Source organism: Saccopteryx bilineata, chromosome 1 (assembly GCF_036850765.1).
Source record: "Saccopteryx bilineata isolate mSacBil1 chromosome 1, mSacBil1_pri_phased_curated, whole genome shotgun sequence".
In the NCBI taxonomy this organism is placed as follows: domain Eukaryota; kingdom Metazoa; phylum Chordata; class Mammalia; order Chiroptera; family Emballonuridae; genus Saccopteryx; species Saccopteryx bilineata.
Window position 1 is genome coordinate 81,901,360 of NC_089490.1, and position 24,863 is coordinate 81,926,222.

Here is a 24,863-nt window from a genome sequence, read left to right on the forward strand (position 1 = left end):
AGAGCAGATGAGGATTCAGCCTTGAACACGGACCCTGGGCCTCTGGGGCGGGGTGAGGCTTCAAGCAGGGGAGTAAAATGACCACATTTAAATTTTAGGGAGGTTTTCATGGTTGCCCTGTGGATAGGAGGAGGCCATGACACCAGCCATCTGGGAAAGGGACAGTGGCAACACAAAGACAGGGATTTAGAGGTAAAATCTCTAGCCCTTGCTGCTGTTAGGATATGGGGGTGAAAACGAGGGTGGGAGACTTGACGTTGCCGTCCTGGGAACAGTTATCCAGAATGCAAGGCCTGCCAGTGCCTGCCAGATCAGCTGCAGCGTGTGAGGTGCCTTGGGGCCTTCTGCTGGGGATGTGCCCTCCCTGAATGAAGGGGAGAGACACATGCATGGAGGACCTGGCAGATGGCAGCTGGGAGAACTGGAAACACTTACTGGGCCTAAGAGTGGAGTGTGTGTGGGGGGGGGTAAGGGGGGGATTCAAATGAAAGCAAAGGGAAAGGCCTGTTAGCAGATCTGTGCAGAGCAGAGTGGGCCGGAGGTCCGGTGACTGACGGACAGGCAGCCGTCAGTGTGGAGTGCCAAAGTGGGGGTAAAAAAAGAATGCATCTCAAAATAGTTCTTAGCGCTGCCATGCGCCATATAACCTTTCATTTTTTTCTTTTTTATTTTTATTTTAGAGAGAGAAAGACAGGAACACTAATCTGTTCCAGTATGTGCCCTGACCGGGGATTGAACCAGCAATGTCTGTGCTACAGTGAGACATTCTAACTGAGCTATCCGGCCAGGGCTTCTTTTTCACTTTTTAAAATTGCAGGGTACAGTTTCCTAAATTGATTTCAGGTAGGATTTGAACCATGGTTTGAAAAATGCTGGGAAGAAATGGCACAACCGGCCAGCACCAAAGCTTGGCATGAAAATAACTTTAGTTCCTTAACAGTTTACAATGTCACCAGTGGACATACAGGCTTAAACATGGATAATTACTAAGGCAAGCCACTTTCTTGAGAACAATAGTTTTAAGAGTCTAGAATGAAATGAGGAAGGTCCCAGGGTCCCCTCTTTCTAAGAATTGACAACTGGAGAGTCATGGCCACTGGTGCCAAGAGCAGGCATGGGGTGAGCTCCAGGGTAGAGTAGGAGGGAAGGGGCCCTGTGGGAAACAGAATGATGACTTTCTGAGAAGGATAAGTTATCAGGAAGATGTCCAACAAGGAGAGAATTTCATCTTGTATTTCCCAGGAGACATGAGTAAACCCAGCACCTGGATACCCGGCCTTCGGCAGGTTTAGGAGTGAGTATTCAGTTGAGTCTGTGGCCGTGATTATGCTGATGTCACTGGGTGTTCTGGCCCAGCCTAGAAGACCACGTCCTTCCTGGTGTGGCAATTTGGTACAAGGTTAGGGCTGGAGTCCAGTTTCTGCACAAGCATAAGGCTTTGGGTTTGGGTAGGCGGCAGCCACTCAGGAAGTGGAGGAAACCTGATGCATCAGCAAGATATTTTCTGCTACTTTTCAGTTAAATGACCCTTTGGCTACTTTGTAGCTCCAAGTCTTGAACTAATCCAGGTCCATGGAGGAGCCAGCATGCACAGGACACCTGCCTACAGCTATGTAATATGTGTGGGTTTCAGAGACTTAAACCTGAAGACATTTGCACCAGGAAAGTTATGAAATGTAAAAGTCACAGGAAGTTGGATCTCATACATCCAGATGGGTGGCCCTCCAGTGGCAGCCAAGGGAGTCACACTACTATACAGAGAAAGTGGCTGTACAGATAGTGGAGCGCCTCAGAGCTCCAGAAGCATTCCTTCCCAGTGGCCTGTGTAGTTTCTCACACAGAGGCAGGGGGTGGACTTAGGGCCCAGGCGCTAGGACAGGAAAGGAGCTTGGGGAATGGAACTGCCCAGCAGGACAGCCAGCCAGAGAGCAGGGGAGAAAGCCTGGAAGGAGAGGAGATGCACCATGGAGTGGGAGGTGCTGCTTTATCTAACTGTGGGCTACCATCTGTTTGAAGGAAATTCAAATCCAATTACTTCTGTCCCACCTAGGGGCATCTGCATATCAGATGGAGCACCTAGGCCCCCTAAGGCAGCCTGGGGGGTGGGGGGCAGCAGAGGAGGTGAGCGAGGGAGCAGTGAGGACAAAGGCCCAGCTCAACTGGTGTAGATTGGACAGCCAAAGCCCCATTTGGTCCCACTCCTATCAAATTCTAAGCTCCCAGAAGACGGGTGCATGAGCTTTGCACCCCACCGTATCCCTAGCAGAAATGCAACTTGTCCACAGAAAAGTCTCCATAAATATTTGTGAATTCAGTTCCAGACTTTGGTTTTTCTGATAAACTGAGGGGCCGGGCATCTCAGGACCTTCATGGCACTAATACTGCATTCTAGAATCCTCTGCTGCCCACCAGAATAGAGGGACAAGGAAGAGCAGGGACTAGCACGGCTCCCACAGGCGCTGCACTCCAGCAGGGCAGGGTGTGTTCTTCCTGCAAGTGCGCCCCATTTTGAGTCTAACTCAGTGGTTCTCAAAGTATGCACCAGGGCACACTGGTGCTCCCTAGAAGATTTCCAGGTGTGCCCTATGGTATTCCAGAGAAATACGTTCCTGTTGGGGACCAAAAAACCAACAGGGTTTTAGGAATTTAGAGTTTTGGGGGACAGAGATGTGGGAAATTGGCTGTAAGCTGACAGTCTGCCCAAACCCCCCCCCCCCCAACCTCACTTGCCTAATTAGGTTGCAAAAGGGTGTTAAACTGTGGTGCTGGATTATTTACACTACCCCCCATGTTCCCCAGAAAGACTGGAGGCAAGTTTCTTCTATCCTTTGTTTGGTGTAAGATGATATATAAGGTGGGGGTTTTCTGCACTCAACACAATTAAGAGTAAAAAGAGAGGAATTCTTCAATGTATTGACAAGGAAATGAGAGTTTGACTTTCAAATATATGCCCAAACACTGAAGAAATCGCTAGGACACATCAGGCTCATGTTTCTCATAAACACAAGAATGAAAAAACTTAACACATTCATGATGGGACCTGCCAAATTTACTAAACCTTACTAAGGATGTATCTGTATATATTGATATAAAATAAAAAAATATATATATATAGTCATTTTATTTTTTAACCTCTTTTTTATGAATTCTAAAAAGCATAACAAAAAACAAAAATTTTTTAAAATGTCAGAATAAATTTAATTTTGTCGTATTGTTTTGTTTAATTACCATAAAAGTACACTTGAACTTTATATTTTTTCTTTAACATTTGACTTATTATAACATATTTCTCAGAAATTTGTATATTGTGCACCTACAATTATTTGTAGTATTTTAAATGTGCCCTGACTTCAAAAAGTTTGAGAACCATGGTCTGCTAGTTTACTTGGGACAACTTCAGGTAAGAATGCCTCCCTCTGGTATCTTTGAATTAAGCTTTATCTCCATTCCACACAACCCCACCCCCACCCCCAGCAGCCTCTTCTCAGGCCTGCAGCTATCAGCCTAGTCACCTGGGCACTCGCTCAAAAGTGCAGATTGCTTGGCCTGCTCCAGACCTGGGTATACATTTAAACTCATTTTTATTCACTGTGCTTTTTTTTTTCATTACACCCTCATGACTTTACTTTTTTAATGACGGAAGTTTGTACCTTTGACCACCCTCGCCTGTTTCACCCAGCCTCTTCGCCAACCTCCAGCACCAGCTTCAGTCTGTGATTTTAAGATTTCACATACACATGAGATCTGAGATTGTGGGTAATTCTCTTTCTCTTATAATGCCCTCAAGGTCTACCCTTCAATATCCACACTAAATTCTGAAATTTGGATATTATAAATCTTGCATACTGATTAGAGTAATAAAAACGGCTTCTGTATATTTGAAAATGAAGATACGCTTTAATACATTTTATTTTCGGTTTACGCCCAGGCAGCAACAGGGTGCGGGACAGACACTGCTGAACGGATGGATGGACAGCAGTGACTGCAGGTGGGCACAGACATGCCCCAACCACCCCCCCATCACCACCCGGCAGGGGAATTTTACTTAGGTTTAAAAAAACTTGTTTTTCCAGTACAATTTCTCCTAAAATTTATTTCTAAGGGTTAAATACTGCTTTAGGACGACTGTTCTTGTCACAAAGAGTGAGATGCAAAAGCCCTTAGTCCACTCAGAACCTGAGAAGGGATGTGTCCATGTTTTCCTTGTTGGCCTCGGGACTCAGCTGGATCAGAGGAGAAGACAGGTCTATCAGCTGCAGGAGAGAGGCGGCAGGAGATGAGTAAAGTGTCCCTGCTGCCCCTCCCCAGCCATAGACACAGGAATACCGCAGAATTTGTTTACTGAAGGTTGGACTGCCTAGGAGCCATCCCTGTGTGGCTGGGGCCAGAGCCACTCAGTAAACCTGGCTCGGGTGCGCTGACATCTCAAGGGTCACTAAGAAGCTGGGAAAAGGCCTGACCTGTGGTGGCGCAGTGGATAAAGCGTCGACCTGGAAATGCTGAGGTAGCCAGTTCAAAACCCTGGGCTTTCCTGGTCAAGGCACATATGGGAGTTGATGCTTCCTGCTTCTCCCCCCCTTCTCTCTCTCTGTCTCTCCTCTCTCTCTCTCCCTCTGTCTCTCTCTCTCTTCTCTAAAAAAAAAAAAAAAAGAAGCTGGGAAAAATTGCCACCCACCAAAGCACTCTGGGTCCCTCAAACAGCTATGCTCTGTCATCACACATGAGGCACCAGGGACCCTGGAATGGAAACTCTGTGACTCGCCCTTAGAGAGCTTCTGGGTTCCTGGGCAGGATCACTGCACGGGACCTGAAATTTGAGCTCTTGCCACAAAAGATGAGGTGTGCCCCAATACATGTCACTCTTACAAGCCTCGGAGGCCACTCTTCAGGGTCACCGTGATGTCCGAGAACCGAGGAACAAACCCAGAACTGAGACAACCCAAGGCTGAAGCCACAAGGGCCCTCCTGCCACAGCTCACCTGTCCCACCTCGTGGAGTGGCTTGGGCACAGTGTGTCTGTCCATGTCCGGAGTGTTTACTAGGAGGTCGATCAGAGGCCTACTTTCAGATCCCAAAGCCACGTGTGCTTCTGGAGTATTGGAGAAGTCAATAAGAGGAATGTCAACAAGGGGCGAGCTTCTAGTTTTTGGAGTGATGCGAAGCTGATCCAGGTGGATGTCCACAAGAAAAGCCTGGATAAGAACGCAAGATTTAAAGGCGATTCTTGAGTCTTTTGTCCATCATCTTGGGAAAACATAGCAAAGTGGCTAATGGTTTGGAAAGCCAAGGAACAAAGGTAGGGATGGATGGGCCCTTGAGAGGAGAGCTGGCCGCTCTTCACTCCCCACCCCTGCCCTGGGACACCTGCCTCCTGCCAGCAGCCAACACTGGAGCCCCACTGGCCCCTTACTGCTGCCTGGCTTCCCTTTTGTCCTTTAAACCCTCTCCCTCTCAAGTCAAACAGGCAGAACTGTGGCCTTTCTCTACTCCAGAGGCGGGAAGTGCTGACATCCTGTCTTTGGCACAGCCGGCACCAGAGGCCCCGGGTCACAAGATGAAATCCTACAGAGGTGACTGCTGGCTGCATCCCAAGTTGCCATTCAGCGTCCAGGCAGGTTCTGCTAATCTGATAACACAAGGAAAATCATTTCCTTTACCTCACCAGGGGACGTCTCTACAGCTGGCTGTGCCTCATCCAGCACTAGCGCTGTGGTGACGCTTTGTGAAGAAGTAAGATCACTCCTCTCTGGAGAGAAGCTGAGGGCCTGAGGCACAGGGGCCGGAGGAGAAAAGCTCCCATCAGACGACACATCAGAGGCCCTGGGCCCAGCCCTGCCACTCCCGCTCACCGGTGCAGCTCTGTGGGGAAGGAGGAACAGCTCGTGAGGACCTTTCCCTCAATCTGCTGGCCACGAGTTGACTTTGGAGACATGACAAAAGAGGACAGCGTCCTGGCTCCAGTCCCTGCTCCACCAGGAGGTCCTGAAGTTCTGCCCATCAGCTATCAACATGTGACCATTTTATCCCTTGTGTGTAAGATTATTATTAAATAAGAGGAAATGAGTGAGACCACTGGGGAGTTGGCCTCCATCCTGTCCTGTGACCTGCAGCTTCTCTCCATTCCCAGACATGCCCACCCTCCCTGAGAGTGCCACCTGCTGCTGCCTTAGTAGGCTGGCCTGGCCTGGTGCCCAGATAGGTGTGGATCCTTCAGTTACACACGTGACAGCGGGGCCTCCCTAACACTCCCCCTTCCTGGGCAGACGGACACCTTTCCTGCTGGACAGCTCAGCGCACACCAGCCGCAGCCCACCAGCTGCTTCCTGCAGTGTGTCCAGGCCAGGAGAAGGGTGCTACCAAGCCGGCACCTCAGACACCTGACACCTAGAAACTGAGTTGCATGACCAAACCAGAGAAAGCAGCAGTTCTGTACATTATACACTATATTTTCTTTTTAATATTTTAAAGGCTTTGTAACAACCTGAAAGAGAAATTTTTTCTATTTAAATTTAAAAACATGGACTACACTTGAGTGGATAACTGTAACTGTTCACATCCTGGGTCTTATATCTGAAGGCAGCCTTTGTCCTGCTCTGTCTGATGTTCCCTCCCCCAAGTAACACACAGCTAGCGTTTTCCTTCCTGTCTCCTCTAGCCTCCCCGAGCTAGACAGCTCCATGCGTGCAGATGAACAGGCACGGTACATACCACACTGGCTGATGTGTACGTGTTCACACATGCAGGACTCTTCTCAGCCATCGTTTCTTATAGAAACAGGATTGTATTCCCCACCCTTTCTGCATCCTTCCTCTCTAGGACTCCTATGGAAATGTCCCCACATCTGCAGGTACAGTGCCACCTCAGCTCTTCCTGGAGACTCACCTAGTGGCCGATTTCCAGTCTTTGCCCCAGCAGCCTTCTGCTGCCCTGGGCATCTCTGCATCTGAAATGCAGTCTCACCTCCACAGCAGGACTGCTGGGCCAGAAGTGAGTGTGACTAACAGCTGTTGATAACGGCTACCCAGACCTCCCACTGCAATTAGCTCTCCGCCAGCAGTGTTCCAGAGCACCCCCACAACGCGCCGGTCAGCAGGAGCATGGGACCTGCGAGGAGCCATTCCCCAGGTTCTAAGGGCATCTCTCTGACACTGGGATTCTGGTTCCTGATGAGTGACTGTGCAGACTAGGCGGCCTCTCCAGCACGGGGACCCAGGAGGCTTCATGAGTCTGAGACACACGTATTGCCACCTCTATCTCTTACCTCACTGCAGACTTTCTCCGGGGCTCAGAAGAAAGTCGCCGAGCAGACACACACGGGGGAGAAGCCAGAGTCCTGGGCATGGTTTTAGGTGTCAGCAGTGGGAGGCCAGAGAGCCGACGGCTAGTAGGTGTGGGCAAGGTGGACATGCGTCTCGTACTCACAGGAGTCCTTGTGGCCAGTCTTGAGGAGCGCCGAGCGGGAGTGGTATGGACAGCCCTGGAAAGACAAACCTGGGGTCTTAAGTACAGATGACCTTAAACGCATCTAATTATTCAGCCAAAGTGCCAATATAGGAGAAAGTCCTATGGTTCCAACATAAAAGACTCATGCCAGCAAAGTCGGTGTGAGCTTTGTTCCCTGCAAGGCTGCTACCAACCCCAGTACCCAGGCACGAGCCTCCGGTTCCTTCATGGCCAGGCTCCGCCTCTGTCCTCACGGGTTCCCATCAAATATGACCGCACTTTACAGGTACAATCATGAAAACACGCTTCATAGGAGGTTCAGGGGAGAGGGAAGTCACCTTTACTGACACAGGTATTCCCACAAGGTCACCCAGACCTGCAGTGGGGCCCGGCTGGGCACAGGTATTCCCACAAGGTCACCCAGACCCGCAGTGGGGCCCGGCTGGGCACAGGTATTCTCACAAGGTCACCCAGACCCGCAGTGGGGCCCGGCTGGGCACAGGTATTCCCACAAGGTCACCCAGACCCACAGTGGGGCCCGGCTGGGCACAGGTATTCTCACAAGGTCACCCAGACCCGCAGTGGGGCCCGGCTGGGCACAGGTATTCCCACAAGATCACCTGGACCTGTAGTGCGGCCCGGCTGGGCACAGGTATTCCCACAAGGTCACCCAGACCCGCAGTGGGGCCTGGTTGGGCACAGGTATTCCCACAAGGTCACCCGGACCCACAGTGGGGCCCGGCGGGGCACAGGTATTCCCACAAGGTCACCTGGACCTGTAGTGCGGCCCGGCTGGGTACAGGTATTCCCACAAGGTCACTTAGACCTGCAGTGCGGCCTGGCTGGGCACACAAGTGCACATGGAAGAGTCACTGCGTGTTCGTTCACTCCCAGGTCAAGGCTACCAGAGCTAAATGTGATCACATATGGGTCAGCCAGGGCACCTACTTCCCGGATCTCTCCCTCAGCCCTGCACTGCCTGCGGCTTCCTCAGCCTCGCCGCTGGTTTGTGTCACTGTTAAAGGAGAGAGGCAGTGACCCTGGCTGGCTGGCTCAGCAGTAGAGCATCGGCCCAGCATGTGTTGAATCCCGGGTTTGATTCCTGGTCAGGGCATACAGGAAAAGTACCCATCTGCTTCTCCACCCAGTGGATGTAAAAGTGGCACTGAGAGATGGGGCAAGGCAGGACACATGTGGCCAGGCTGAAGGATCATGCGCAAATGCAGGTGTGTTCGTGTGTTTTTATAGTCACGCGACTCATTACCTCCCAGCCGACGTGCAGGATTGCGGCCTCTGTGCCCGAGAGAACCTAGGCGTTGCGCTGTCTGGGGGTTCACCTGAGACGAGAGGAAGCATGAGGTCAGTTCAACACAGCAAGTTGTCAGTCCCTCAGCCGGGGCTCTTCACTGAGCGGGCAGCTCTCCTCTAACTGTCTCCATTTTCCCCCAGCTTCAGCAAAGCCCACAAGGAAGGCCCACCAGCAGAACTGTAAGGTCCAACTGATAGGGCAGAGAGGAGCCCTTGCCACCCTCCCTTCTGCTGGCTGCTGTCCCTGGCAGGCAGAGAGCAGGACTTGCAGAGTGACAGAGACAGGGCCGACTCCGCACGACTGAGACTCCTGAGCTCACCAGATGCTCACCCACGGCAGTGGCATTAACATGCTCAAGCCCCCGGCGAGCTGCCCACAGCCCACCCACGCCCTCATTTCCCTGAACTGGGGCATCGCTTCAGTGACCTGTAAGACAGTATTAACTACCTAACACATGTGCTTAGTCTCAGGAAATTAAGGGAAGCAAGAAAAATATTTGAAGGCCCTCGCTGGGTGTCTCAGTGGATATGGTGTTGTCCCAGCATACCAAGGTCATGGGTTCAATCCCCAGTCAGGGCACATACGAAAAGCAATCAATGAGTACACAACTAAATGGAACTAAGTAGAACAGTGAGTTGATGCCTCTTTCTCTCTCTCTTTCTCCCTCACCCCTGCTTCCTCTCTCACAAATCAATAAAAAAGATTTAAAAATATATTTGAAGAAATAATGGTCACATTTTTCCAGGCTTGATTAAACATATCAACTCATAGCTCAAAGAAGCTCAAGCACCCTCAAGCATAATAAACACAAAGAAAGCTACATCAAAATTCGTAAAAATCAAAATGCTGAAATAGCCCTGGCCGGTTGGCTCAGCGGTAGAGTGTCGGCCTAGCGTGCGGAGGACCCGGGTTCGATTCCCGGCCAGGGCACACAGGAGAAGCGCCCATTTGCTTCTCCACCCCTCCGCCGCGCTTTCCTCTCTGTCTCTCTCGTCCCCTCCCGCAGCCAAGGCTCCATTGGAGCAAAGATGGCCCGGGCGCTGGGGATGGCTCTGTGGCCTCTGCCCCAGGCGCTAGAGTGGCTCTGGTCGCAACATGGCGATGCCCAGGATGGGCAGAGCATCGCCCCCTGGTGGGCAGAGCGTCGCCCCTGGTGGGCGTGCCGGGTGGATCCCGGTCGGGCGCATGCGGGAGTCTGTCTGACTGTCTCTCCGTTTCCAGCTTCAGAAAAATGGAAAAAAAAAAATAAAAAAAATGCTGAAATAACAAGGGAACATCTTGAGCAGCAAAAGAACTGTGCTACATGGAAGGGAGGGTATAAGACAAACCCTCTGGCTGCCACCACAACCAGCCAGGAGGCACAGTGAAGTGCTCTAAGGAAAACGAATGTGGACAAACCATTGTCACCAACCTCATAATTTTTCTTAAAAATTCCCCCCCTTAGGTGAGAGGAGGGGAGATAATGAGGTAGACTCCTGCATGCGCCCCAACCAGGATCCACCCGGCAACCCCACAGAGGGCTGATGTTTGAGTAGTGAGCTATTTTTGGCACCTGAGGCTGATGCACTCAGACCAACTGAGCTATCCTCACTGCCAGGGGCCACACTCGAACCAAGTGAGCCACTGGGTGCAGGACGGAAAGAGAGAGAGAAGGGGGAGAGGAGGAAGAGAGAAGCAGATGGGCGCTTCTGTGTGCCCTGACCGGGAATCTAATCCAGGACATCCACACACCGGGCCAATGCTCTATCCATTGAGCCACTGGCCAGGGTCTAATTTTTCTTAAGTTTAATTTTTTCACTATTTTAAAAACACACTAAATTTTTCCTATTACTTACCAGTAGGAAACTTAGGAATTTTAAATTGATTCGTAGGAGTAGCCATGACCTTTGCCTTGGAATTCAGGAGAGACTCTCCCCTGGTTCTCCCCATTTTATTCAGTTGAGATCGAGACAAACTGAACTGAGGGTTCAGCCTCAGGCCTCCCTGTTCTGGCGTCTGGGACTGGCTGAGAGCCAGCATGGTGGTTGTCGCGGGCTGCTCAGCTGTGGACTGAGCCAGTGCAGGGCACTGGCTCTGCCCGCACCCAACCATAGGGCCTGCCTGCAGAGCCGGCTGGACACCAGCAACTCCTGCTCGGCCTGACTGGCTGGGGTTTGAAGGAGGCTGAGAACTGTCTGCAGAGATACTTGGACGTTCAGTTGATTTAGCTGGAAGAGGAGACACACAAAAGCTGGTTATCATTTGTTTATATTAATTTATGGAGTTATTTAACAAATACATAAGATTTGCTATCTTTCGCACATCTACTTTAGAATGTTTTCTAGTAAAGAAAATTATTACTATCATGATATTCATCTGAGAAAAACATATCACATTATGAACAATGCTCTGTATGTCCACCAGGCAGTATCCTCAAACCCAGGACAACCCAGGCTGCTCGTGGCTTAGCCAGGTATGTTTAAGGGCCAATTCTAGACACAGTTACCAGGATGCATTTAGGTGCACAAATTTACACTCTCCTGTCCTCACTGGTCATGTTGACAGCAGGCACCTACCCTGGTTGAGTGCAAGGAAATAGATGTGAGTCACATGACCATGAGGGGAAATGGCTGTGCGGAGTTGCTGTCCAGGCATTTTATGTTATGACGACCCTGCTCACACCTAGAGTCCGGACACTTAGATAAGGACCTGAGCTTAGAACGTCCACCCCCAAGTCCTGCTTTGCTTTTCACAGGACACCTTTAAAAATAACCACTTAGACCCGAGCCTGCAAAAAGTTAGTGGCCTCGGCCCCAGACACCTTCTAAGTAATAGCCCTGGATGGAAGGCTGCCTTTCCATGGGCTCATGGCCTACCCCACCCCATTTCTGCTATCGCTAAGTAATAAATCTGGTGACTTGACTGCCTTTTGTGAGTGTACTGAAACTGCACCTTCAATCAAAACAACCCTGGGTTTTTTTCACTTCCTCAAAAGTGGGAGCCCAGCTGCTGAGGGAGCTCCTGCCAACCTTGTGTGGCTGGCTAGTGCCCCCTCATTCAGCAGATCACAATCTGCACGTCCAGCTGCAGGCCCCCACCATGATGCCCCGCCTGTCCAGTGATGGAGGTGCGAGGGGGACAGGGAGAGAAGACGCCATCATTATGGTCCATTCCCTTAAATCACAAGGAGGTTGGGTCATGTCCATCAAGGGCACTATTTCAAACAGAAAAGCATATAAACTAGGATGAAAATACTCAGCTGCCTATATACCTAATACAGAAGTCAATCTGCTAAAAGACTTTTTTTTTTGACTGTTTGAGAAAGAGCCCGCTTTACTGGGAAGAGAGCACTACGTGACCACAGACGCAGACAGCCCGAGGGGCACCCTACATGTCACGCTCAACAAGGTCCACAGCAGATAAGGTGCTTTGCTAGGAAAGATCAGCTAGAACGCAAGTTCTCTGGACGAATTCCCCAACCTCATCCCTCTGGAGCCCGATGTGCCCAACCACTTCCTTGAAGTCACTGTGGTTTGCTAGAGATGGAGGCTTGGGGTGCCTTCTCTGTAGATTTTGTGAAGTCTTCATATTACTTCCACCTGCAGGCCAGCTGCTGCAGAGTGTCTTGGTCACCATGTCATGACCCAGTCATCCAGGGTCATGTCACCAGCCAGTGTCACCTGCCTATATGGATGTGAAAGGTGAACTTAATCTTCCCTCAGGTGGAAGACCCAATCTGGGCTGTTAAGTGCTGGATCCAAAGTCCGTTTCGGTTTATGGCCTTATAATGTTCATGTCCCCCCTTGAAGCAAATGTACCCAACTGGTTCACCAGTTCCAGTATCACTGGTGGAATCTCTCCCACCACTGGAGCTGTGACTCCTGTCCTTGGCCCAATGGCATGAATTTCATCAACAGTCATGATGGATGGAGCACACTCTTCAACTCGAAACAATCCCAGAGCAGTTGCGGCCCAAAGCCTCGGCAGTTCTGAGTAAGTTCAGGGCCAACCACTCTCAAGGTGGCTGAGGTTTCAGGTTTGCTTCTGCTGTGGCTGGTGAGGTTTTACCTATGCCATGTGGACCACAGAGCATGACCTGTTAGAGGGCTTTATACCATCTCTTCATAATACTCAGGATGAGTGAGAGGAAGCTTCACAGATTCCTTAATTTCTTGAATTTGGCTGTCCACAGCACAGGCGTCCAGGGGGCCACCTTCATCACTGGGACCCTGGGATCGTGCCACCCATAAGCACCCCTATTGTGCATGCACTTGTGGTTGAGCAGGACTGACTCCGTTCCAGCAGGTCCCGTCTAAAGGGAAGAATGCTGACATTGAGCTCTGAGCCCACAGAGCTGGAGAGGGTGGCAGAACAGTCATCAGTGATCTCTCCCAAGGTTCCCACCAAGACTGGGCCCCCCTCAGATCGCCCAGCTGTGAGCTTTCCTCTTCTTACTTTTCCTCCGAAGGCTTCAAGTATTCCTGGTTTCGAACAAATCTCTCCTCCACAGGAAGACAGTCTTTGTTCTCTCTCAACACCAATCATTTTAAGCCACGCTGGGTGGTGTCCATTTATCTGGTCCTATGTTTTCTTCTTTTTCCCCACTCTAGTTGATACAGGGGTTCTCATTTCTTTATTTTTATTTTATATTTATTGATTGATTTTCGAGGGAAGGAGGAAAGGACGGGGGGGAGAGAAACATTGATTTGTCGTTCCACTTATCTATGCATTCACTGGTCGAGTCTTGCATGTGCCCAGACCAGGGATCAAACCTGCAACCTTGGCATATTGGAATGACACTCTAACCCACTGAGCTACTAGACTGGGGCTCATTTCTTTTCTTGTCCTTATCATCCTCCTTGCCACCTCCAGGACCATGACTGTCACTCTGACTTTGACCCATCTTGCTTCAGCTGATCTAGTAAAAGATTCTACAAGAAAAACTTTAAGAGAACAACTAATACATAGCTCGTGTTACACAGTGCGTAACAGATACGCCACATTCCTGCCCACATGCTCCCATATCCAACCGGGGATTCTGCTATGGACAACAGAGAAATACACAGAAGCCCCATCCAATCTGTCCCAACCTTTACCACAGTGAGGAACACAGAAGCCATCAACAGCAATGGTGCCAATCCCCTAAACCAGCATGGCCAAACAGACGTGCTAATACCTGATGTAGCAGAACTGCCTCTCACTGAACTTGGGCCATGCCAGAGACAGAGCTCCTGGCATTGCTCGCAGTTCTGAGGCCCACGGGAACCCTGCCGTAGTCTCGTCCCTCAGTCTACGAAGACAGGGAAACAACTGAAGTTCTCATAATCCTGACCTGGCAGCTGGGATTCCAAGTCAGACCTGTCTGATTCCAGAGCGTATGCCTGTCACATCCTGTGGACAGAGTCCCCACTGTTTGCCTGGATGAGTGTCAGAGTCTACACAGCAAACAGAATGTGAAGAGGGTCTAGTCCAGGGGCCCTCAAACTTTTTACACAGGGGCAAGTTCACTGTCCCTCAGACCGCTGGAGGGTCGGACTATAAAAAATACTATGAACAAATCCCTATGCACACTGCACATACCTTATTTTAAAGTAAAAAACAAAACGGGAACAAATACAATATTTAAAATAAAGAACAAGTAAATTTAAATCAACAAACTGACCAGTATTTCAATGGGAACTATACTCCTTTCACTGACCACCAGTGAAAGAGGTGCCCTTCTGGAAGTGCAGCGGGGACCGGATAAGTGGCCTCAGGGGGCCGTACTTTGGGGACCCCTGGTCTAGCCCTTCAACACAGAAGAGCAGGCCCTTCCCCATGGCTTACTAGGGTTCGACCCCTTTACCGCAAGATGACACCCTTGGGTTGGTGGCTGGCATTTGAATAAGCATCCAGGAGCTACAAGAGCCATCTGCACTAAATTACCTAGAGTGGCCCTTCTGTACAAACCCACGCCCACTACATCTCCCCGGGGTGGCCCGCCCTGTGCCTGTGTTCTCGGGCAACAAGCACATGTCCCTCTGTGACTGCTGTACCGCCCTAAACTGAAACCACCGTCAGAGTGCACCTCTCCCTGCAGGAGGGGAGCACCTCAAAGACAGGGACCCCAATACAGCCTCCCCTGCCTCAGCCCACAAGTCTTCCAGAACCTTCTGCTGAGCCTGAGTGGTTCTGTGAGAAGTCACTGAGGGATAGACAGCACTCAAGGCCTCGCCCGGCTAGCCGTGGCCTGAGCAGGGGTGCTGGCCGCCTTACCTCTTCCCGCTGCCGGGGAAGCACACATGCTGGAGCTTGCGCCCGGGATGGAACCCCAGGAAGAGGACTTTCTTGAAAGTCTGCTGGCACAACCAGGTGGTTTTAACGTGGTTTTTTTCAGCCCCAACTGAAACAAAAAGTTAAAAATCATCAGAGTATCCACCCATTACTTATTTCTGTGACAGTAGGGTTTTTAAACAATTTTTAATAATTTAGTAATTATCTTCTTGAATTAAAGAAGGAAAAAGTCAAGCAGTACTTCTCAAAGTCCTACGTGAGCAGCACCTGGGGAATCTGATGAAATGCAGATTGCTGGGCCCCACCCAGGCCCACTGACCAGTAGCCATGGTGCCCAGCTTTCAGCAGTGTGGCCACCACGGCTGAACAGTGAACAGCAAAGGTGTGGACGGTTAGTCCCCTGCCTGGGGAGCTGAGGCTTCAGAGCACGGATATGCCATGTCACCCCCGCCAGGGCACAGTGAGGCCACGGGGGGGGGGGGGTACCTCTGTCTCACAGACACTCTGACACATAGCGAGGTGACCACCCCACCCTCCCAGTCCCAGGGGGCAGAATGCACGCCAGCCTGTCCTTTGCTGTTCCCCAGGCTGCCCCTGGGAGTCACATCTTCAACCTTCCCAACCTTGATTTTAACTCAAAGGCACATCCTGTGCACACATGGTGGCCACCTTATTCCTTCACTCACAAGCCCCAGCCCACCTGTGGCCCCATCCAACCCACCTTGCTTGGAACAGGGAGCGATCGCTTGCCTTGGACCAAATGGCTTCCGCTGGCTGGCAAGCCAGTGGCATCCTGGGCAGCACTGGGCTTGTCAGGCACCGTGTCCCTGTGGGGCTCCTTTTCATTTAGGATGTTCATCCTCGAAAGACTAACTGGTTTCTCTTTCACAGGCTGAAAAATTTTAATTGAAATGTGAGAAACGTCTGGTCTCTAACAAAGTGCAGAGACACCAAGGCTTTGACTCAGAGCAACCACAGGCCCCACCCGTCCCTCTGACACCACGCATGTCCCATCACCAAGATCGAGAGGAAAGCAGTCACTCCCTCCATTAAATCCCCACAGACAAAGTGATGGTAGACTCTGCTTCCTCATTAAAAACTGGGTAAAATGACACCCAGACAGACAGGTCACTGGTCAGAGACAGATTTTCTGGTGCTAGTCCTCCATCGGGATTTTTATCTAAGGAGGATAATGAGGAAACTGGGTCCAGTTACACAGATCACTCACTGACGGGTCATTCCTTCTCCCAGAGAAGCTGCTCAATTGCACTGAATCTCCCATCTGGTACTAAGAGCTGCTTTCCTCTGGCCAGAGAGCCAAATGGCCATGAATCCGACACTAGGGGACGAGAGCACGCGTGGGACTAACTCACGCTTACAAAGAAGCCCTGTAACAGAGAGGTGATGAGAAGCAACAGGAGCTCATAGCATCGTGGAGATGCAGCTGTGACTTCACCCTTGATATCACTTTTTTTTTTTTTTGTATTTATTTACTCATTTTAGAGAAGAGAGACAGAGAGAGTGAGTGAGAGAGAGAGAGAGAGAAGGGGGAGGAGCTGGAAGCATCAACTCCCATATGTGCCTTGACCAGGCAAGCCCAGGGTTTCGAACCGGCGACCTCAGCATTTCCAGGTCGACGCTCTATCCACTGCGCCACCACAGGTCAGGCTGATATCACTTTTAAAAACTGAGATCTACCTGACAACATAAATTTCAGCATTTTAAAGCATTCGCTTTGGTAGCATATCACCAAACCTAATTTTAGAACATTCTGTTGCCCCTGAAACAAACTCATAACCTTGAGCAGTCACTCTGCATTCCCTTAACCTCCCCAGCCCAGGCAACCCTAATCGACTCTCCATCCCTATAATCTGCCTATTACGGTCACTTCCTGTCATTGTGATCACACTACATGCGACCTTAGTGACTGGCTCCTTTCTCTCTCCCCTCAGCACGCATCAGACTGCTTTTCTTTGTCACGCATTCCATGGCATGGACAAACCTCGAGTGGATCATCCACTCCTCAGCTACTAGACATCTGGGCTGCTCCTGCTCTTTGGTTATTAGGGATAGTTCTACTGGGAACATTGGCGCACAGGTTTCTGTGGGGACGTATGCTCTCAATTCTTTGGACATACACCAAAGTGTGAAATGGCTGGGTCATATGCTCTTTCTATCTTTAACTTCTGCAGGAACTGCCCAACTGTTCCCCACAGTGGCTGCACCATTTCTCATTCCCAGCAGCCAGCTGGTAGGTGCCAGTCTCTGCACATCCTCAGCAATGCTTGTGGTTTTTTAGCTTTTCTTTCTTACTACAGCTACCCTAACAGTTATCTTGAGAGCACATTACTAAATAGTAAAGGCAAGTGGTCAGTCGTTTCTAGAGGCCACGCTCACAGTGTGAGGGTGTGCCAGTGAGTCACTGGGGAACGCATGACATTCCTTATGTGGGAGGTGGGCAGTGGGGGATGCCCACGTGAGCTCAAAAGTAGCTCAGCTGTACAGCCCACACCTCACTGAGCAGAACCTCTGCTCTCTGGCACCAGGTCACTACTAGGAGGAAAGCAAAAGGCCCCAGAATAGCCGAAATTACACCATAGCCTCTCTGCCCTGAGTCCACGTACTACATGAGACCCATGTCAACCTCATTCTAGAAACATCAGCTTAGAAATTTATATCCAACAGTCTCCAGAGACAGAAGCCTGTACGACGCAAGGCTGGCCAGGTTTGGTCCAGGCTCTGTAGGTAGGGCACTTGCAGCCCACTCAATTCTGGGTCCTGACAGGGGTCACCTCGTTGAGGGAGTGTGTGTGTAGAGAGAAAAAGGAAATGCTAGGCCCTGGTTGGGCATTTGTATTGACCTAAAAGCTGACAACTCCATGAAGCGTCCCTGCTCTGTGACTGGCTCAGCAGAGGCCTGTTGCCCAGGCCAGAAGCAGAGCAGGGAAAGGCACGGGGCAGCCTGCAGCCAGCTCTCCAGGGTCATGCTCCCTCCTACTTCCCTGCCCTGGGTACACAGCTACAGCAGGCTAAACATGGAAGCAGTCTTCCCCTGACACCTACCTTCCCCTTCCCCAAAGTCCCCCCCCCTGCAAGCCGCCAGGACCCCAGATTGCCAGCGTTGACTGACCACACCCCAAAGGCATACCTGCCTACTGCCACTTCCCAGGACAGCTCCTTGCTTAGCACCTGCGAGGGAGCATCTGAACTAAGACACCATTAAGGAGGATGGTAAATGGCCATTCCAGTAGGGAGAGTTTTTGGAAGCTGCTTGTTAATGCAGATAAAATCCTTAATGAGTATCCAGTGTTGTAACAAAATCAAAGAATTTTAGCCAGCATTGCCAGAGGAGGTGTTTTTAAGTCATCATATTAGCAAGGCAGCCCTGCCCACATGCATCCCAAACCCAGCCCCACACACTATTACTGCTCTTGCACCACTATGAGCCCTTGGAGCAGCAACACCTCTCCTTTCTGCCCCTAACGTTTCCACTATAGGGCTAAACCGTGACGCTAAGAAGCAAAGGAGCGCCTTGTTCCAGATCGCCGTCTGGAGCATGGCTTTGTCTACCTTCTCCGTGGCCAAGTGCATGCTTCTCCCTCTGAGAGACAACGCTCGGGGCGGCAGCAGTTTGCTGACGGCCTTTTTCTGAGTCACTGCCTGGTTTGGAGGGTGAACAGGACTCGGTTCCACTGGCACCAAAGAAGAACAAGAAGAGAGTGGCGGCCCCTGCGCCCGGGTGAGGCCAGCCTGGGCAGGGGCACTGAGCGGGCCCACGCCCGAAAGGGGCTGGATTCCTGAGGGCTGCAGTCCCATCAAGGGGCTGTCTGACAGGCAGTATGTCTCCCTCTTAAGTGACTTAGGGCTTTTCTCGGTTTTATTTTCTTCCTCAAACAGGTCCAGTTTTAACTTTGATTCCTGTATAAACCTCTCCACACCCTGGCTCCCAGTGTCTTCGGGCCTGGCCACGGGGGCCGCCTGGCGCCTGCTGCGGCTCTCTATCTGTAAGGCCAGCAGGTGGGCTTCTTTGTAAACCTCCACAAACTTCTCCCCAGTGAGAGGGCTCCATCGGAAGGGAATCTCTGACGCTGGCGAGCAAGGGTCTTCAGGACTGTGACTGTTTAATTCCAAGCTGGCAGCGATACACCTTTCCTTGTGCCCCACAGGTCCAAAGAAGACCTCATCATCTTCGTTTGCACTATTTTAAAAGAAAATGATTATTAGTAACACTGGTGATTAAATGCAAGATTTTATTGAGTGTAGTTACGCCCACTGACAAGGGAAGAGAACTCATTTGTTTACCTTAAAGAAGACAATGACAGATCGAAGTCAAATTTTTCATCGACCAAAAGAAGAACGTCTGGGGAGAAAAAGTTTGCTGTTATTTTAGGGCTCGGACTATCAAAAAGAAAAGATCACCAGTCTCTATGGCTACCAAAACTATTATGAAATTTAGCCCTTGCAAGATGGCTCAACTGGTTAGAGCATCCTCCCAATACACCAAACCAAGGTTGTAGGTTCATTCCCTGCTCAGGGCACATACAAGAATCAACCAAGGAATGCATGAAGAAGTGGACCAACAGATCAATGTTTCTCCCTGTCTCTCTCTCTTTCTCCCTCCCTTGCAATCAATAAATTAAAAAAATAAAAATAAAAATCATTTAAAAAAATGAAATTTCACTCCCCAAAGTGTAACTTACCATTATTTTAATAGTGACATTTTCATAGGGGCTCTAGGTTATCTTATTTTTTCCATTTTCTTTTTAAAATAGCATCAGTCATTCAGTGTTTGCTAAGCTATTCCAAAAGCCTAAGCACTTATTTTTAAGATAGATCTAAAATGCATTCATCCTGTAATTCAAGTAGCTATTTGAGACTAGTTAAGTCATTTTTGGGTATAGAACATTTTCAAAAGACCACCTGTCTCAGCTCCCCTAGAAATAAATTCCCTGCTTACAGACTATAAAACACCTATTCCCCTTTCAAAAATAAGTGCAGTATCAAGCAAATACAGAGGAGGGACTCCATAAGCAGACGTATGTGTTGACTGGAGCCCATTCTGAACCCCCAGATTCACTGTGTAGTGAACTGTGTAGCGTCCATATTCCCACCATGGTGCATTCACCAGCCCTGCATGACTCCCTCTGACACACCTGGGTTAGGGGTCCCTCCACTGGAGGGTGAGCCCCCTCCCCAGCCCCTGCAGCACCTGGACCTGACCTCCATCCCTGCCCCAGCTTCGCTGTTCTGTAACTGTCTCTTGGCCCTTCTGTGGCCCCAACTAGACTGACTGTAAGCTCCTCCAAGACAACAAAAGTTTAACTCTCCCAAAGTCCCCAATGTCCAGCTATGGGCCCAAACATTTAGCAAATATTTAGTGTATTCAGTGAAATACACTGAACTGATATTTCAATAAAGTTTATACAGGTTTACACAGAGTATATCTTATTTGAACCTAATAAACAATGCAGCATGCTTAGCAAAACAGTAAAACCTAAAAATATACTCATATCCCAATCAGGTCCTAATTAGTCAATTCAATTAATCCTAATTATCTAATCACAAAAAAAGGCAGAAAGTACAAATGCACAAAAGAAATAAACAGAAATAACTTCAGACAGACTATACTAAAAGCATTCATAAACTATTTTGTACAACTCCCTGCACATAAACCTAAAACTTGGCTGAAATGAATAATTTTCTAGGAAATAGAAATGTTTTAAATTTAAATTATTTAAATTGATTTATTTATATAACTGACCTCAGGAGAGAGAAAAGAAATCTTAATATTTCAATTATTATAAAATAATTGGACAAATTTATTAAAGAGTTCATCTCCCCCCAAAAAGCACAAGTCCCAGATAATTTCACAGAATAATTCTATCAAATCTTTTAACAATATATAATTCCAAAACAATTTACATTGCCCCAAAGGACAGAAGAAAGGAACCTTCCGACCTACTTCCAGGAAGCATATGGCACCACACGAGCCTATCAGGTTTGCTCGGTGAGGAAGCTACCATCCAGTCTCCCACCAACATAACAACCTTAAGTAGGAATGTGAACCAACAGATCCAGCAACACATTAAAAGAACATACTGTGACCAAGAGAGGTTTGCCCAGAGACGGTTTGATTTTTATACCACCTAGTAACATACCCCTCATTTTACTAGACCTGAGGGGAAACCCACACGCCAGTCCCCGTACATGCTGACAAGGCATATGATAACATGCAAATATCATGCTGACTCTGAAAGCTCTTCATAGAAAGTAACAGGCATAGGTTATCACAGAAGAAAGTATCAGCTCAACCCAAAAGCCAAAATTAGACTTAATGGGATACTGTCAGAAGCATTCCTTCTAAAACCAGGTTCAAACACACCCTTATCAGTTAGGACAGGCAAACTTACGCTGAGGTAAACCACCCTCAAACGCAGTGGCTCATGACAAGGAAGCCACAACTCTCACTCAGAGCCCTGCCTGCGGAGAAAGACTGGGCTCTGCTCAGGCCCTCCTCACTCAGAGCCCAGCATGTGGCCTCCGCCCTCAGAAACACTGCTGTCTTCATGGCAGAAGCAAGGGAAACAAATAGCGGAAGGGACACTTACCACAACATTCACATGTCACTGGCTACCTTTCAAGTCACTGTTAGATTCAGGGAGTACTGATATTCTGGGGCTGCCAAGAGTGTAACTACTGAAGGAACAGGGAGTACTGATATGGCCTCTGTGAGGCTGAGAACAAAGAAGGTCAGAGACCCTTATCAGAAATTTGTTTGAAATTCGCCACTAAGCTAAAACCGGCCCCTGTTGCTATGCTGTGTGCGACCTCCCTAGCCAATAGCTAAACTGCCACATCTGCTTCTGTATAATGCTTGCTCACTTAGGATATATAAGGACCTGGCTGTAAGTGCCAGGCGCGCGGCTTCCGTTTGCAGCTCCTCGTGAGCACGGTGTCTCCAGACATCTTGGGAGTTCGTCCCTGCGCAGGTTAAACTGGCCAATAAAGTAACATCTAAACTCCTGAAAGTCTCCGATGTTTGTTTTCGTACCCGGTGGATGCAACATTTGGGGGGCTCACCCGGGATTCTCCCTTAGCGGAGTTTTGGGTTGGAGACCAGAAGGACAGCTCGAGCTGAGTAAGTATTCACGGAGGGTCCTCATTTGGTTTGGCTTTTGGGCTCTGGAGCACACAATCCTGAGGTAGTAGGTGGGACGCTGCCGGTAACCTACCCAGGGCTTTCAGAAGCAGGACGCCGCTCTCTGAAATTTGGATATTTAGATTTGTTAACTTTGGGAGTGACCGGTCACATTAGGAATTCGTTTTGCGCTGCGCTGCATTTTGTCTGAGCTCAAATGACTGAGTTGAGTGTGAGAGAGACAAGTGTGTTCCTTGTGTTAATAGTGTGTGTTGCCTGTATCCTACCCTTTCTCATTATTCCTGAGTCATCTAGGATGGGGCAACAGGAGTCTGTGCCGGGATCCCCGCTCGAGTGCCTGTTGAAGAATTTTTCTGATTTCCAGAAGAGGGCTCAGGGGTACGGAGGTCCACAGCCAAGTCCAGGTTTCCTCTGGACCTTGAGCCAGCTGGAATGGCCTACATTTAATGTAGGATGGCCCACAGAGGGCACTTTTGACCTTCCAATTTTGTTTGCTGTCAGAGCCATGGTCTATAGGGCTCCCAACCCAGACCAATACCTGTATATGGATGTGTGGGTAGATATAGCCATTTTGCCTCCTCCTCCGGGAGGTGCTGCCAGCACCAGATGCTGGCCCACGGGCACCTCCTCGCCTCATCTATGTGCCTTTTTCCACTAGTGATTTATACAATTGGAAACATCAGAATCCCCCATTTTCCGAGAAACCTCAGCGACTAATATCTCTCCTTGAGACCATTTTTAGGACCCATCAGCCCACATGGGACGATTGTCAGCAGATTTTATAAACCCTCTTCACTTCTGAAGAAAGGGATAGAATAATAAGAGAAGCTGCTAAGGCGGTATTAGGAGAAGAAAGGGAAACTTAGAAGGGAAACCTCCTACCTGGGACCCTAATGCCGCTGGGGGAAGGGACGCGCTCCTCCAGTATCGTCGGACTCTGTTGAGGGGGCTCAAGGCAGCAGCTAGAAAGCCAACCAACTTCAGTAAGGTTAGTGAAGTCATTTAGGGAAGAGAGGAATCCCCAGCAGCCTTTCTAGAAAGACTCATAGAGGCTAATAGAGTATATACCCCTCTAGATCCTGAGGCAGAAGAGAACAGGAGACTAGTAAATATAGCCTTTGTGACTCAGGCCACTTCAGATATTAGGAAAAAGCTTCAGAAGATTGAGGGGTTCGAGGGAGAGAATAGAAGCAAGCTATTAGAGATAGCCCAGAAGGTGTATGTCAATAGGGATGATCCGGAGGTTGGCAGAGCAAAGGAAGTTGCCAAAATTCTGACTGCTGCCCAGAAATCTCCTCCCAAAGGGAAAGGGGGTTAGCAAAGGGCCAGGGATGGCGAATAGCCAAAGATCAATGTGCCTATTGTAAGGAGAAAAGGCACTAGAAAAGAGAGTGTCCAAGGTTGAAGGCCGACAGCCAAGGGCCAAGACAGGGCCCAGAGGTCTTGCTCCAAACCTTAGACTGACAGGGCCAGGGCTCCATTCCCGCCAGCTCCCAGGAGCCCATGGTCACCTTAACAGTCGAAGGAAAACCAATAGACTCAACACGGGAGCCACCTACTCAGTCCTAAAGAAACCACAGGGCCAGATGCAGAAGACAACTACTAACATAATAGGGGCAACGAGCAAAGCAGAAGCCTACCCATGGGCCACTGCAAGAATTACTGACTTAGGTCGAGGCACCATCACCCACTCTTTCCTAGTCATTCCAGACTGCCCTTACCCACTGCTTGGAAGGGACTTATTGCAGAAATTTCAGGCCACCATAACCTTCCAACGGGAGGAAAGCCCTATCGGGAACAAAGAGGCAGAGGTCAGCATGGAAGTAACTGTCCCACTGTCTGAAGAACACTTACTTGCCACCGTCCTAGAAGGTAAGGAGGCCGAGGAAGGGGTTCCAGACGCCCTGCGTGCCCGGGTACCTGAGGTTTGGGTGGAAACCAACCCCCCAGGTTTGGCTGCTCACCAACCGCCTGTCCTGGTGCAACTGCTTAGCACTGCTAGACCGGTTAGGATCAGGCAGTACCCGGTCCCAGCCCGAGCTAGACAGGGAATCGCCCGGCACTTGCAATGCCTGCTGGAGGCAGGCATCCTTCGAAGGTGCCAATCAGCCTGGAACACCCCTCTCCTTCCCATCCAGAAACTGGGGAGCCAAGACTATCATCCGGTCCAGGACTTGCAGGAGGTGAATGCACAGGTAGAGACTATTCATCCCACGGTGCCCAATCCGTATACCTTACTGAGCTCATTGCCCCCAACCCATACCTATTATTCTGTCCTGGATTTGAAGGATGCCTTCTTTTGTATTCCCCTGGCGCCTCAGAGCCAAGAAATCTTTGCCTTTGAAAGGAATGACCCAGATAATAGACTGGTGGGGCAGTTCACTTGGACCAGACTACCACAAGGGTTTAAGAATTCCCCCACCATTTTTAATGAAGCCCTCAGCAAATATCTGCAGGGTTTCTGCTCCTCCCATCCATCAATCGTACTGCTCCAGTATGTGGATGACATCCTCATAGCTACCAAGGACGAACGAGAGTGTGAGGAAGCTACCTCGGACCTGCTACAAGATCTCGGGCGAATAGGGTATCGAGTCTCCGCCAAGAAGGCCCAGATTGTGACGCAAACTGTAAGTTATTTGGGGTATAACTTACAGGGAGGGCAAAGGACATTGTCCAGCCAGCGAATTCAGACAGTCTTGC

At 49.7% G+C, this 24,863-nt stretch overlaps 1 protein-coding gene and 1 pseudogene across 3 annotated transcripts in view; both read right to left on the bottom strand.

Moving 5' to 3' along the window:
• Positions 1-3,893: 3,893 nt before the first annotated feature.
• The window catches only part of GTSE1 (G2 and S-phase expressed 1), a 28,748-nt gene continuing 7,778 nt past the window's right edge, over positions 3,894-24,863 (bottom strand). For all 3 annotated transcript variants that reach the window (XM_066255195.1, XM_066255207.1, XM_066255199.1), the window contains 10 exons: positions 19,307-19,364; positions 18,575-19,202; positions 15,726-15,896; positions 14,987-15,113; positions 10,588-10,959; positions 8,708-8,780; positions 7,262-7,477; positions 5,658-5,859; positions 4,980-5,192; positions 3,894-4,253 (listed from right to left, as the gene is read on the bottom strand). In XM_066255195.1, coding sequence (XP_066111292.1) covers positions 4,170-4,253; positions 4,980-5,192; positions 5,658-5,859; positions 7,262-7,477; positions 8,708-8,780; positions 10,588-10,959; positions 14,987-15,113; positions 15,726-15,896; positions 18,575-19,202; positions 19,307-19,364 — 2,144 coding nt within the window. In that variant the 3' untranslated portion in view covers positions 3,894-4,169. The remainder of the gene's footprint in view (positions 4,254-4,979; positions 5,193-5,657; positions 5,860-7,261; positions 7,478-8,707; positions 8,781-10,587; positions 10,960-14,986; positions 15,114-15,725; positions 15,897-18,574; positions 19,203-19,306; positions 19,365-24,863) is intronic.
• Positions 12,506-13,634, bottom strand: LOC136320983 (26S proteasome regulatory subunit 4 pseudogene; annotated as a pseudogene).